This window comes from Penicillium concentricum (assembly GCF_028827145.1).
Source record: "Penicillium concentricum strain IBT 3081 chromosome Unknown utg000002l_segment0_segment0, whole genome shotgun sequence".
Classification (NCBI taxonomy): domain Eukaryota; kingdom Fungi; phylum Ascomycota; class Eurotiomycetes; order Eurotiales; family Aspergillaceae; genus Penicillium; species Penicillium concentricum.
In genome coordinates this window covers 10,346,114-10,361,006 of record NW_026622755.1, presented here as the reverse complement: position 1 = coordinate 10,361,006, position 14,893 = coordinate 10,346,114, and the positions used below count along the sequence as shown (strand labels likewise).

The 14,893-nt window shown below is 49.3% G+C and overlaps 6 protein-coding genes across 6 annotated transcripts; 2 read left to right on the top strand and 4 right to left on the bottom strand.

Moving 5' to 3' along the window:
• Nucleotides 1-165: 165 nt before the first annotated feature.
• N7517_007667 (CoA-binding protein) lies at nt 166-680 on the bottom strand (the record flags this gene model as incomplete). Its single annotated transcript, XM_056725397.1, has 2 exons — nt 166-545; nt 596-680. 2 exons carry the CDS (start codon nt 678-680, stop codon nt 166-168), a joined length of 465 nt encoding a protein of 154 aa, XP_056581647.1.
• A 201-nt stretch (nt 681-881) lies between these two features.
• N7517_007666 (Rad4 family protein) lies at nt 882-3,575 on the top strand (the record flags this gene model as incomplete). Its single annotated transcript, XM_056725396.1, has 1 exon — nt 882-3,575. The coding sequence occupies one exon, from the start codon at nt 882-884 to the stop codon at nt 3,573-3,575; it is 2,694 nt and encodes an 897-aa protein (XP_056581646.1).
• A 665-nt stretch (nt 3,576-4,240) lies between these two features.
• N7517_007665 (intradiol ring-cleavage dioxygenase) lies at nt 4,241-5,700 on the bottom strand (the record flags this gene model as incomplete). Its single annotated transcript, XM_056725395.1, has 5 exons — nt 4,241-4,680; nt 4,817-4,982; nt 5,055-5,197; nt 5,247-5,399; nt 5,451-5,700. The coding sequence occupies 5 exons, from the start codon at nt 5,698-5,700 to the stop codon at nt 4,241-4,243; spliced, it is 1,152 nt and encodes a 383-aa protein (XP_056581645.1).
• Nucleotides 5,701-7,353: 1,653 nt separating this feature from the next.
• N7517_007664 (sugar porter family MFS transporter) lies at nt 7,354-9,064 on the bottom strand (the record flags this gene model as incomplete). The annotated part of the gene is made up of 3 exons (XM_056725394.1): nt 7,354-8,038; nt 8,090-8,826; nt 8,879-9,064. 3 exons carry the CDS (start codon nt 9,062-9,064, stop codon nt 7,354-7,356), a joined length of 1,608 nt encoding a protein of 535 aa, XP_056581644.1.
• A 2,269-nt stretch (nt 9,065-11,333) lies between these two features.
• Nucleotides 11,334-13,256, bottom strand: N7517_007663 (flavin-containing monooxygenase; the record flags this gene model as incomplete). Its single annotated transcript, XM_056725393.1, has 1 exon — nt 11,334-13,256. One exon carries the CDS (start codon nt 13,254-13,256, stop codon nt 11,334-11,336), a length of 1,923 nt encoding a protein of 640 aa, XP_056581643.1.
• Nucleotides 13,257-14,643: 1,387 nt separating this feature from the next.
• Nucleotides 14,644-14,874, top strand: N7517_007662 (uncharacterized protein; the record flags this gene model as incomplete). Its single annotated transcript, XM_056725392.1, has 1 exon — nt 14,644-14,874. The coding sequence occupies one exon, from the start codon at nt 14,644-14,646 to the stop codon at nt 14,872-14,874; it is 231 nt and encodes a 76-aa protein (XP_056581642.1).
• Nucleotides 14,875-14,893: the final 19 nt, after the last annotated feature.

Sequence of the window (14,893 nt, the reverse complement as noted above, 5' to 3'; positions counted from 1 at the left end):
GATCAAAAGATCAAAATCGGAGAAAAAAAAAGAGAACTGAAGAAAAAAGGAAGGAAAAAAGAGAGAGGTTGGATACCGTCTCGGGATTAGTGTTCCTCTTTGTCTCACACTATTTAAACCCCCTACATGACATTTTCATGATATATATACCGAGTAATCCTGGAATTACAATCTTTGGCTAGTCCATTGTACTCCAGCTGCCTCTAATCCTTCATCACCATCAACTAACACACACCATCCCTCGCTACCTTGTCCTCCATCTCCCGCGATCACCGCCTCAAAGTGACTGTGAGCGTACTCGAGCACTTGATTGTCAAAGGTGCCAGGTTGTAACCAGACTGCAGGGATCCCTACCGAGTGCGCTTCCTGCAGCACCTTGAGGGTCACAGCTGGAGGAGTTACAACTGACAGGGAAGTTTGTGCCGGCGATGGCAAACTGGCCGGCGAGGGGACAGTATCGTAAGCACGCGAGGGGAGGGTGATCTGCGCTGCTCGGGGATTGAGCGGTGTCACCGGTAGGGAGTGTTGATGATACCAGGCGAGGACTGCAATGAATTAGTTCTCTATACAAATGCCCATAGAGGTGTTCCCTTACTCTTGTATCCGAACTTATGAGTGTCATTGCTAGCACCCGCCACCGCAAAGCGAGGGGAAGAGAAGAATCGCTTGACTGCTGCCATTTGGGATAATTTGATATTTGTTTTCAAAGATTGAATAATTTAAGAAGGGTTGTACTAGATGTAAATAATGGCAAAAAGTTGTAAAGTTGTCAAGTTGCGCAAGAAAAGTAAAATAAAGCGCAGCCTCGGCCGACTCTCCCCTTCATCTTCCCCCGACATTCGGCGACCCTTCATTATTACTTCACATCACATTCATTTCGCATGCCACCCTTCGTCCCCCGCAAGCGCGTATCCTCCGAGGACCCGCCCCCGGCCAAGCGCCAGGCCCGGCCCGATAATTCTCAAGCTCCCCAAGCTCCCCGTGCTCCGTTCCACCTCTCCGACTCCGATTCCAACTCATCTTTGAGCGACGCACCCGAAGATCTCCAGGGCAATGAATCCGAGGAATCCGAAGATGAAGAAGATGATATCGATTGGGAGGACGCGATAGACACAAAGACCACCGCCACTACACCTACTGTCGCAGCTCCTGAGTTACAGGACCTAGAATTGACCCTGGATCAAAATGAGACACACGTCTCCGATCTTCTGGATGGTAAGAAAGGGCCTAGTAAAATTGAGCGTCAAATCCGGATCCAGACACACTGTATGCATGTCCAATGCTTGCTTTTCCACAACGCCATTCGCAATGCCTGGAGCAACGATTCCAAGGTCCATGAGATCCTGCGCAAAAAGCTACCGGAAGGGATCCACAAGGAAGTCAAGAAATGGCGCATCGCATCGGGCCTAGAACTTCCAGAAGCAAAACCTGAACCGCCCAAGATTAAGAAGAAGGGCAAGAAGGCCCAGAAAAATAAAGACTGGAGTGATGAGTCGGAGCGACTGGAACCAGGCCAGCCGGATATGAGCCGTGGCGATCCAATCATTACATTGATAAAGGTGCTGGTCGCATACTGGAGGAAGCAGTTTCACATCACGGCCCCAGGACTGCGAAAGAATGGATACCGGCCGGTATCTGCTCTGGAAGCTGCAATCACCGATTTTCGCGAGGAAGAACATGATTCAGAGCGCCATGGTGAGCGTATCGCCAACCTCGACGAGTTCCGCGCGACCGCCGAGCGTATGCAGGGCTCACGGGACGTCGGCGCACAGCTCTTCACAGCTCTCGTCCGCGCTTTAGGCATCGAGGCCAGACTTGTGGGTAGTTTACAGCCGCTGGGCTTTGGTTGGACCAAGGGAGAGACCTACACACCTGTCACGCCCTCTAAGGACCCTGAAAAAGAAGGGGAATCGCAAGGATCCGAGCCCGATACTGACGTAACTGAAAATAAACTCCCAGTGAAGAATAAGCGCAAAGATTTCGACAGTGATCTGCCGTTTCCTATCTACTGGACCGAAGTTGCTTCACCGGTTACGAATGAGATCATATCTGTCGACCCACTTGTACTTTCCAATCCCGTGGCGCCATTTGCAGATACAGATCTACAAGCAAACTTCGAGCCTCGTGGTGCAAAAGCAGACCGTGCCAAACAAGTCATATGCTACGTGGTTGCCCACTCATCGGATGGCACTGCTAAAGAGGTCACAACAAGATATCTTCGACGGCGGACCTGGCCCGGCAAAACGAAGGGCTTCCGAATGCCCTTGGAAAAAGTACCCGTAGGTCCACGCGGGAACTACATCGCCTTCGACTGGTTTGGGATGGTAATGCGTGGGTACCAGCGAGCCCGCAAATGCAAAACAGCAGTCGACAAACTTGAGGAAACGCGAGATCTACAACCCAACCAACCCGAAAAGAAAAAAACAACCCAAACCGTCGACACTCTCCAAAGCCTCCGAACTTCCACCGAGTTTGTCCTAGAGCGCTTCCTCCGCCGCGAGGAAGCCCTCCGGCCCGGCGCCGAGCCCGTACGAACCTTCATCGCCGGAAAAGGCGCCCGAGCCAAAGAAGAACCCGTCTTCCGACGAGCAGACGTGCTAAAATGCCTCTCCGCCGAAAGCTGGCACAAAGAAGGTCGCCAGACGAAACCGGGCGCGGTAGCCCTCAAGCGTGTGCCTATTCGTGCCGTGACCCTCATACGCAAACGTGAAGTCGATGAAATGCACCGCCAGACCGGCGAAAAACCACTACAGGGACTGTACGCGCGCGACCAGACAGAGTACATCGTCCCGCCGCCTATTCAGGACGGCCGTATCCCCAAGAATGAATATGGTAATATCGACTGTTTCGTGCCGAGTATGGTCCCTGCGGGCGCGGTACATGTCCCCTTACCTGGTACCGTGCGGGTGTGTAAGAAGCTTGGCATCGACTATGCGGAGGCAGTGACGGGATTCGAGTTTGGATCGAAGATGGCTGTGCCGGTTATTCAAGGTGTTGTTGTTGCGGCTGAGAATGAGGGGTTGCTTAGGGATGCTTGGAGAGTTGAGGCCGCGGAGAAGAGGAAGAGGGAGGAGCTTAAGGCTGAGAAGAAGATTCTACAGACGTGGAGGAAGTTTTTATTTGGGTTACGGATTATGGAGCGAGTGAGGGATGAGTATGGGGGTGGAGATCCGGATGCTGATCGGGAGCGCGAATCGCATAACCCTTTTGCTGTACAGAAGAAAAAGCAGGAGGAGGAATCAAATGATGATGGGGCTGATAAAGAAATGCCTGATCTGGAGCCGTCATACAACGCGTTTGATCATGGTGGTGGCTTTCTTCTTCCTGGTCATGAAGATGATGCGGACGATGGGTTGGTGGTCGAGAATCATGATCAGCAGCGGAGTCATGCAGGTCCGTCTCAGACTGATGTCGATGACGCCGATGACAGCAAGCCATTCGAATCTGGATGTCCTACAGACTCCCCGCCTATGTCTATCTCCTCGGATTCAGATAACGAGGTGGATAATGGCAAGGGTGAAGACTCAGAACCTGAATACGCACCTCGCCCGACACGACGGACGCGAGGTCGTTGATGGAATGAATATATGTACCATCCGCATGAATAGTGCCTAGTGCTGCAATATGGCCGTGTATTTTCCAATGTAGTAGTAGCTATCAAAGAGGTTACCGCACTGTGCTAGTAGTCTCTTGTCTCTTGCACCAAGTAAAATGGTTAGCAAAATTATCATAGATAGAGAGCACGCCTGGAAAAACATATTGGATGGGTTTGCATAGGCATTATACTCTTGGGTTAGATTTCGGCTCCAGCCATCAGATTTTCATTCTTGCAAACTGTTTAGTAAATTGCTTATAAAAAGCCTTGGAGCATTTGATTCGAACGAGTCACTATATACTACTAGGTACTCAACCAAATAATCTCTCTTGTGCAGTGCCATACAGAAACAGACCAGTCTAAATAATCAAGGAGCGAGTCCCAATTATGAAGACGAGTTTCTCTCGGAATTATTTTATCGCAAAACAGTTATGGTTGACAGGGATTGAAATCTGAGTAGCGTCCTTTCAAAAAATCCATAAAACTATAACTGCAAGCTTGGTGCGAAGAGCGAGGCATAACCCATCGAAAACACTTTCAACCCTTGCAACATCGAAGATAAACAGCTAGTGGAGGACAAGGAATTAAAAATCCATGTGACCTACCCATTTACTGCAATCGAGAGACAAGCACACACCGCCTCATCTAGACAGACCGAGCCGTGGCCGAGGCAGTTGGGAAACTGCCTGAGGGACCACCGCCAGGGCCACCGCCACCAGGAGCACCGGAATTCTCATTCTCAACACCACCCTCCTCGGTGTAGTAGGCTGCAGGGGTAACAGTTGTGTCCTGGGTAGGGTCGAGACCAACCGATATCCAAGCGAAGATTCCATCAGAGACATCATCGCCCAGGTAGACGTATTCCATGAATGGGTCGATGGTATCGAGCTCTTCGCCGAGAATGCTGTCATCGGCGTTGGCTGTCACACTCTGAGTGTTGGTTGAATACGGGGCGACCTCCTCAACGGCGGAAATCAGATCCTGGTCGAAGAAAATCTGTCCAACGTGCGACGAGTGCGTGGTATATAGACCAGAGATGGTTCCGTTTGCGAGAACCTTGGTCTCATTGGCTGGGTGGGTGAGGACTATCGATGAAGTTAGTGAATATTGCAACATATTTCACCTGATAACATGTGGCAAAGTTAATTTGTACAAACAAGAAAATTGCGGAGAAAAGAAGACATAACCATGAAGGGAGGTTCTCGTAGCTGGGTATCATACCATGGATGTGAGTTGCGCGGCCAGTGTAATGGCCCGGGAAGGTTGATTGGAACTGGACGACACCATCCTCGTTACTCTTCTGGACACCTCGGTTGAAGGTCTTGTTGAGGTTTGTGTTATCGCCAGAGTTGCCGTTTCCACTGGCGACGATTCCAGAATAGACACCCTATAATGATCGACGTGAGTGGAACGGTCCGCATTGTGATAGAGTGAGATCTGGACTGGAGAATTTACTTACGGTCGAGTTGCAGTGCCACAAGTCCATGTAGATCTCTGGAATAGGCTCGCAGGTGTTGGTGTTGATCAGCTGGATGTCCATGTAGAGAGGAACACCACCCTGGGACTCCGCGATGTTTTTACGGACCAGTTCACCCGTGACATCTAAGCCGCGTCAGTAAATCCAATCGTGAAACAGAGATGGGAAGCTAACAGTAAGGTCCCTGAGTGACTTCAGGTCCAAGAATGCAGGTCGCATCGGTGCCGAACAACACATCGGGGTCGGTAGAGGAATCCACTCCGGTGAGGTTGGAGTGATGCGAAGTATCCAGGGCGTCAGTGCTACGCGCCTTGAGATAGTGGTTGGCTATCAGGTTGTTAGGATGTGATAGTATTTGGACTTGACTTCAAAACATACTACGCTCAAGACCAAGGTGGCGACGTATGTTCTTCACGGCCATGTGGCGACGAGCAACGTTTCGGCTTTGATGACCTCGACGCTGAAGGCGAGAAGCACATTGCGCAAGGCTGCGCGAGTGAACAGGGGCACTTTGCAAGAATGCAGCCCGCTCAGCAGCTTCGGCTCTGACATCATGCCCTGGATGAGCGGACGCAATGCCAGCCAGAGCACTCAGGCCGATGACAACAACAGATGCGAGATAAACCATGGTCGAGGTATCAACCAAATCACAGGCTTTCAAAGAGGGCAGAAGGAGAATCTTCAAAGTAGGGAGTTCAGACCAAGGTTGTTAGGGCTGACTGAATGTGAACGAGGAAGTTGAGGATCCCAAAGCTGGGTTTCTAAGGATGTTTTATACCTTCCTGCTGCCTCTTCAGATAATACCCAAGGCGGAGCATGGCTCGATCCAGAATAGTCCCCTTGGGAAGACATTGTCGTGAAGCTGACGAGGAATATGGAGTTGCATTGACAAATGAAACACGGAATATTTCTCAGCGAGAAAGGCTCACTGGTAACTGCAAGCCCCCGCAGCGGAACTACAACCATCCATCAATGAAGCCGCGGCATCCTAAGGCTGCAATTGCTTGCAGCTGATAGGACATCGGTGTTGTGAAAGAGGCAGAGGCTTGGTTCAGCAGCAACTCTAACCGTCTCTGATGAATCCACTGTCGATCATTCCGGCACTAGTGTCCTGCTAAGGACAAATGAGCCATTGGCGTTTTCGCAATTTTCCATGCGGGGAATTAAGGACGAGGCCAAAGTATGATCTTAATAGAACAAGTCTTCCTCTGCGTGGGCTGGACCAAGTGATCGACCAAGATGACGAGGCATCTTTAATTCAATCCATCACTGATTCACCCAGGCTCTGTAGTTGTGATAGAAGCACCTACGTTGTACACACAGAGACATAACCACCAGATAACAAGCGAGCAGTCACCTCCGTCGGTGACCGCGCAAGGCCGTGGCAGGGTAGCGCATGCGTTCCCGACTCGTCACGGATAGCTTCAACGCCGGGTGACAGACAGGACCCTGTAATCCCCTGCCAATCAATTTCCCCTAAAGCCCAGTACATTAAAACTGCGATGTAACGGCCAGACGGGATGCTTGGGGGAGTCGTCCTAACGTGCGTGGTAGTGTACGTATTCGGTCTTGGCGGTCCCGTCCCCTGACAACAGTCAGCGGAGAATGGAGCCCCGACAGCTTTGGCTGCGTATTTGCGTCAACAATTAACAATGAAACATGTTGCACTCCGAGGATTATTATCGGGAAACCTCAGATTCCCATTAATACAAGACGAGGCACATATGAAAGACTTTGCTTTATCAAGAGTGCATTTCCCGTTCACTCTGTGTCCTTGAGCACTTGCAAAATGATGTTCGGACCTCCGATTTCCAAGGTTTGCCAAGGTGCTGACATAATCCCAAGAAAGGCTTGGCAATTGCTTGCTGTCCGAAGATCTTAGGATGTCTGAGAAGTTGGCGAATGTTGGTGTGGTTGGTATGATTGGCGTAGAGGTGGTGAATCTGGGTTTCAACCTTATGTGAGAGAGAATGTTCCATCAGTTACACCCCCAGGGCTGTTTGCTTGGCAGGCATGCGGTCTGACGACTTCATCTTTATTTCACATCTACACAGTTGAATGGTTTCCTACAAGAATTAAGAGGAAGATATTATCAAAAGCATTCGTAATTAAATTGATTATGGTACATGCATATTCGTGGATATCGGGGGCAATGTCGCATGAAACCGTCGACGCATGATAGAGGCAAAAATAGAATCAAGACCCGCTGAGAGTGGGCTAGAACTAAGTAAAGGGAGCAGAGAACAAGCGAACCACCATACCAGAGCTAGAGGCCCATGGACTAGACCTCATGCTGAGTCACGGTGGGGAGATGAGCAGTCTTCTCGTCCATTCCAACCTCGGCAGCAAAGGTGGTGGAAGGCTTCCACTTGGCGGAAGTGCGGGGAGTGGTCTCTTCCATCATCTTGTCAACCTGCTCAAGAGTCAAACCCTTGGTCTCGGGGATGAGGAAGTAGGTGTAGACAAAGGCGCAGGCGCAGAGCGAGCCCCAAATGAAGAAAATCTTAGCGCCAAGGTTACCCTTGTCAGCATCCGTCATGTACGGGGTGATGACTGCGATGATGCAGTTCCAGAGCCAGTTGGACGCGGTGGAGAGGGCAACACCGCGAGACCGAATGGGGAGAGGGTAGATTTCACCGATGACGACCCAAGCGCCGGGGCCCCAGGTGCTGGCGAAGAAGAAGATGTAGATGCAAATGAAAGCGATCATTGCAGCGACGGCCTTCTTGTTTTCGCCGTCGGTGACACCAATGATGGCGACAATGAACTGACAGATAACCATACCCAGGGCACCCCAAAGGAGCAAAGCGCGACGTCCGTATCTCTCAATGGTGTAGAAGGAGATGGGGGTAGAACAGACGTTGACAATGGTGGTGATCATGCTCATCAGGAAGGGATCATCAATTGTGCCAAGCTGCGTGAAGAAGGTGGTTCCAAAGTAGAAGATGAAGTTGACACCAGTCCACCTATGGCTTATTAGTCTCTATTCAATATTAGGGAGGAAGTGTGAGACATACTGTTGCATCATCTGCAGCGAGGTACCCAAAATAGTACGACGAATGTTGCTGTTAGGGTGCCACAGGCTTCCGGTAAAGCAGCTGAGCCAGGTGCTGAAGTATCCACCCTGGGGGATTGCCATAAGTTCGTACTGGTTGTTGGCGTCAATCTCATTCAGCTCCAACTCAACAAAGTCTGAGTTCTCGGGCTGGCCACGGATACGGGCCAACACAGCGCGAGCCTTATCCTTTTGACCCTTGCGGATGTAGAATCGAGGGGACTCGGGCAGGAAGAACAATCCAACGCCCAAAATGAGAGCCCAAAGCATCTGGAGGGCAATGGGGATCCGGTACGATCCACTGTCGGCACGGTTCTGAGTGGCATAGTTCACGCACGAGGCCAACATCAAACCAATGGTGACACAGAACTGGTAACTCGAGACGAGCGCACCACGGATCTTGCGGGGCGCAATCTCGGACATATAGAGAATGATGATAGCGGAGACGAATCCGATACCGAAACCGGCAATGAGACGACCGGCAACGAGAAGACCAAGGCTGGTAGAAGCGGTCTGCAAGACGACACCGACGATGAAAATCATGCAGCCAGCGATGATAGTGACCCGACGACCAAACCAATCAGCCAGATCACCGGCGATGATGGCACCAAAGAAAGTACCGGCGGAGAGAATAGAGACGATGAGCGACTTTCGGGAGGAGGGAATGACGAATGCGTCATCGGGGGTAGTGGCACGATCCTGAGTACGGGTTAGTGGGATTCCAGGAACTAGGAGACATTTGACGACTCACAAGACCTTCGAACTCGGAGATGAAGTACTCCATACCGAGAACACCGTTGATGTAACCAGAGTCATAACCGAAGAAAATACCACCAAAGGCAGCAAAGGCACACATCAAGTAGGCCTTGAAAGTGACAGGAGCCTCGACGCGCGAGGCGTCGACCTGCTCATCAGAGACGACTGCTCCACCGGGCATGGTAGCGAGTCGATGAGGATAGATGTATTTTGAGAAATCCAAAGGAGGAGTGAGATACACCGATGTGGGATGAGAGATGAGGGATGAAGGAAGAAGAGAGGGACTGGGGAAGGGAAGAGGATTTATATCCTGGGGGAGAGAGCCACTTGAGCTTCATCCCCAGGACCCCCGGGAAAAAAAAAAAGCCAAATAACGCTGCAGGGAAAAAAACCAAAAATACAAAAAACCAATCTAATCCATATCTAGCTTGGTCGGCAACAAATTACAAGAAATCTAGAAATCGGCTGGAATGACTTGTGTAGCCAAGTCGGCTCTGGAGATTTGACATAGAAACGGCAAGTATAGGTAAACCGGGGAAGTGCTGCACGGCCCAAGCCGGTACTCCTAGAGGATCTGATTGGTTGGAATCCCCAGAATTGATCCGCTGATCACAGTCTCATCGGCCATTTGAAGGTCCAAGTGAAAGACAACCCCATAAACCACTCAATCCATAACCATAGAAAACCTATATGGAGTAGAAAATCCACCATAGGGACATCTAGAACCAAACAGAGCCTCGGGTTAAAAGAAAAACCGGAGATGTTCCACTTTGGGATAGACTGTCCGCGGGAAAAACAATGTTAATTGGTTGATTTTCATGGGACTGTGCGCCACGTGCCCCGTAAATATTTTTGTGTTTACCTTTTTTTTCTCCCCTTGTGACTTCCTATATAGCTATACATAGTAAATCTTCTACCCCAGATTATTTTTACTTTTAGTGAAAGAAGAAAACAAACAAACAAGTAAGTCTGCTGATCTAAAGGGACTATTCACTCCAAATTTCAAAATTAATTCAAACTAAAACCTACTATATTCACGATGTGACATTGAGGGCAACCCGTCCAAAGCACAGACCTTAAGGGACGCCACAAAATCCCACTACTATCCCCTTTACCTGCAGGGAAAACACTAGTCTTGGCATAAGGCAAGCTGACTATGAACAGGGTAACAGGGTACGGGATATATACACGGGAAATTAGTTTAGGCTTACTAGTTATTCAAAAGGGTGTATTCTGTAAAAAACGAAAGAGAAAACTGACACTAAACCTAAAATGATCAACATTGTCAAAGTGGCCCTCGGGCATAGCCGAACCACTTAGTGGGTCTATCAGAACACAAGATTTTTCGAAGAGAATGGGCTTTGAAGGCTTTTGGAAGGCTTCTCTCCCACGGGGAAATTAGCCAGTTACATACAAATCCATCACTGTCTTAACTTTTCATCTCCGCATTTTACCTTGGCACTCACGTGAAACTGAGTTTTCATACTTTTGACCCGTGCCGAAGAATTGCCACCAAGATGATTGACGGGTTATTGTCGGCAGGATTGTGAGCGCCTTTTCTCTTGGCTGCTTTGCGCTGTTCTCGCGCTTGAGCGTGGCATGCTATTCGATGCTTCCAGATGTGACTCTACAAAACTTCCGAAGCCTGTTAACTCTTGGAACGCCCAAATACAGGAAATGCTACCCCGTATTCCTCGGCATGTACGGAGGACCCGGGAGAAAAAACTTGCCATGTTTTCGGTTGAAAATGGTCCCACGAGTGACCCACCCCATGGTACGCGGGGACCGAAGTTTAGCCTCGTCCCCGACCGAAAAAAAAAAAAAAAAAAAAAAAAAGAAGTGCAAGCCGAACTCAACTCCGAGGCCGGTGAATACTTTCCGTTAGAATGAGGATTTACGGTTCTTTTTGAGGGGTAAAATTATCTACGGGATCGGACTCGGTTGTGCCCGAGTGTGTACTTATGCAACTCCATACTAATTAGACCTTTCAGAACATGGAGAAGCCTCCGGATCTCATGGGTTTGGGTTGACTTTCCTGGGGCAAAATGCTACCCCGGGACTTTTTGCTTGAACATACTGAATTTGGTCACCGGCTGGTTACCGGTATAGACTTATGTTATTATTATCTACATATCATGATCTATTTCCCCTTTGGGATTTCAATACATGGCCTCGACTATGATTTGTGGCAGTCCTTTTTTTTTTTTTTTTTTCTTTCCTCTGGTTAAACTGACACAGTCATTTTGACACATTCTTTTTGACAGGGATTAGAATTTTAATTGTCCCTGTACTTCGCGCAAGTGTCTTGAGTCTAAGACCCGAGTGTTTGGTTACACCCGCATCACTCTCTTTACTCCGTACAGCAATAGGAAGGAGGTAAAGCATTAATTTTTTTAAAAAAAATCCAAAGTCATTTCAATATCTGTGAGAACATGATTCCAAAACTTACATCAGGACTGAATATTAAGTCCGACCAACCCGCCCATCTGTCGCCAATTCTCAATCTCTTTCACATAACTCTTAATCCCCTCCCCCCAGATACTGAATTGTGCTACCTGCAAGGCTTCATGGTCCTCAACTTGGAGTCCTTCCCGATTGTAGTACGACGGAGTGCAATTTAAAACACCCCCCAGTGCTCGCGCTCTCATCAAAACCTTAACAGTCCATTCTCCTTCCGAGTGAGGGCTAGGTTCAATAGTAAACCCGGGAACGGTAACATTTGGGTTTCTCTCCGAGGTCAACTTGCCGGCTTCGGAGATGATGTGGGCCACATGAACGGCAAGTTGATCAAGAACATAGACCTGGTTTACCGAAGCTCCTGTTTGATATGGACCCGAAAAGAATAGGTTCGGAAACCCACTGGTCATTACTCCATGGAGTGAAGCCAGCCCATTCTGCCGTTTCTCATGGAGGTATTGGTTGTTACGGCCGGTCACAGTCAGATCCCCAAGATCGGCACTACCTCCAAGACTGTAGCCGGTCCCAAATATTATGGCATCCAAATCATACTCTTGGCTATTTGCCAAGATCCCTTGATTTGTAACGGTGTGGATCCCTTTTCCATTAGTGTCGACCAGAGAGACATTAGACTGGTTGAAAGCCGTGAGAAAGTTGTCACTGAAGCACGGCCGTTTGCACCACCCGGGATACCACGGCTTCAGAGCCCGAGCAGTCGTTTGATCGGTCACTGTGGCTTCCACACGATGGCGGATTGCCTCCTGGCGATGCAAATCCAATTGCTGCATCCGCGTCAGATGGTCCGGGTCAAGACCAGATGGACTCCCGATCAATACACTGAATGATTGCATCTTGGTCCAACCATCATCGACGAGGTCGACATCTGGGAGGGGATTCTCGTTTGAAGGGAAGGCGTTGAAATTCTCCATGCGCTCTCGTTGCCACCCAGAGCCTGCTTCTTGGACCATTTTCGCCCACCAGGTGCGATCCGTGGAGTGATTGTGATGCCAATCTACAGCAGACGGTGTGCGCTGGAACACAACCACTTTCTTTGCCCACTGGGCAAGGTGTGGGATCGCTTGGACAGCAGATGCGCCAGTTCCGACAAATCCAACTGTTTTGTCTTGTAGTCCATGCATGGTTGGACTGCTTGGACTTCCTCCAGTGTAATCATAGTCCCAGCGAGAGGTGTGGAAAACCTTCCCCTTGTAGGTCTCGAGGCCGTCCAATTTTGGTAGTTTTGGGGAATTGAGCAGTCCGGTAGCTAAGATGACAAAATCGGATTGTATTGCAGTGGGTGACTGGCTGTGTGGTGTGATATGGACTGTCCATTGACGATCCTGGTCATTCCAAGCCAAGTTATTGACCTTGGTCTGGAATAACGCCCGTTCACTGAGATTCCATTGATCGGCAATGCGATTCGCGTGTTCTCTCAACTCCGGCCCGGTGACATACTTTTGTGACGGCATGTAATTTGTTTCCTCCAGCAAGGGCATGTAAGTGTAACTTTCGATATCGCAGGCCAAGCCGGGATATTTGTTCCACCACCACGTTCCTCCAAAGCCACCTGCTGTATCCACGAAGAGGATCTCAGTCGCACGAAGAAATCCCGACTGGAGTAGTCGTACCGCGAAGAGCAGTCCTCCAAATCCAGCACCGACAATGACCACTCGGGCCTTGTTCTGCTGGAGGTTGTTGTCGATCGCCATATTTCCGTTCGAATGAAGATTATTGGTGGGTTCATCGGTCAAGCCCACATATTGGGTTGGTCCATCTGGGCGCAGGCGTTTCTTGCGTTCCGCATCATACCGATATTGTGTCTCCCGTAGATCGCGCCCGCTCGCCTTAGCTACATTGGTAGTAGGTTGGCCGAGGGCAGAAGCCTCTGGGCCAGCAATAGGTCTCTCTAGTAGCATGGTGAAGTGTCAGAAAAAGATTCCCTGGATGCAAATCAGCAAGAAGAATAGGGGTTTATAAGTATCATGAGTATCAATTGTTCAATGACATGCACGGCATCAGGCAAGTCATTTCTGTTTTTATGTGGCATTTCCCGGCAGTTCAATACACACCAGGAAGAGTAAACGGAAAAAAGAAAGCAAACGAATGAAGAAAGCAAACGGAAAGCAAATTGCTTTATCCAGACCGTATAGAGATTCCGATCCTAAGAGGCTACACTAAACCCTCATGCATATTAGAATGGGGCCCACTACGTTATCGGCTTCGGGTTCGCTGTAATAGCCTACATAAGCAGGTTTTAATAGGTCGCGACGGGGACTAACAGGGTCCGTTTGGGCTTGGCTACTCTTATCTATCTTGCTTAGCATTTCCCAGTTAGTCCACACTGGGGCAAATTAGAGAAGATGCACCTGACCCTATAATAAGTAAAAGGGTAGATCGTTGATCGTTTATGCCGATAGCACATCTTAGATTTGATTGGATCTGTTCGAGCCCCATGTCAGCACTAATATCCAGGGCGAACCCTGTCGCTCCAGCCTTGTGGCGTTCACCTTAAATATGAGTACCCTTCTTCAAGAGACACTATGTTGAGAAAAATTTGTTTATCGCGCAAAAACACCTAAAATGAGTCTCTCATCCCGCTTGCTGTTAGCTCTAGCAGCCCTTTCTTTTCTGTCGCTCGCTAAGGAAGTCGGCTATTTCGAGTCAGCCTCCTGCGCTGATTCCAAAGGGGTTTCAACTTGCTATGAGAATGTCGATACCAACTACGTGAATTGCGTAAACAAAAATTGTGCCGGGGGAAGTCAATCCTGCTAGAATACACGTGGTGGAAGCATATCCTGCGTGAACAAGCAATGTCCTGGCCTGGGAATCGACTGCATTAATGCTTGTGAATGTGAAAGGTCCGCCCTCCAGATCGATTGCGTAGGCCAGAGTTGTTGGAACCAGGTAGGGAAGCCTTCGCAATCCGGATATCTTGAAAATTTGACACCCCTATCTTAGGTCTACTCTTGCGAGTACCAAAATATAGTCATGGAATTCCTCAATATCTGTGATAACCCCAACCTTACCATATTCGCCGACACCCGACGATGCCCCTGATTCCTGTTCCTGCAATCTCAGCAAATCGACCTACAGGAATACCTGATCGACAATCAAATCACCGAGAGGTCGAATAATAGCACCAACACCGATCAAATGTCTGATACTGACACGATGATTGATGGTCAAGCGTGCATCTGTTGTGGATACAGCGCTATAATTTCCGCGTATGATTCCATCCCAGAGCTTAAAGGAATCCCATATTGCCGTTCTATTTCTAATACCTGCCCTGGCACCAAACCCTCCATGCCGAGTGTAGATGAATGGTTTACCTCTGTTCTCAATCCCGGCCATTGGGAGGAATGCGGACCATACCTTGAGGCTTATGATTGCGCCGGCGACCTGGGCTTTGGGCGTGCCGATGCCGGCGGGAATAGTAAATTCTACCATCCCAGCGGCATGCCGAGCAATGGAACGAAAACCCTGTCCAACTTAGGCGGCATCGTCTCCACCCTTGTCAGTGGTGATACTTTCTGATGGACGTTTGGTTCAACTA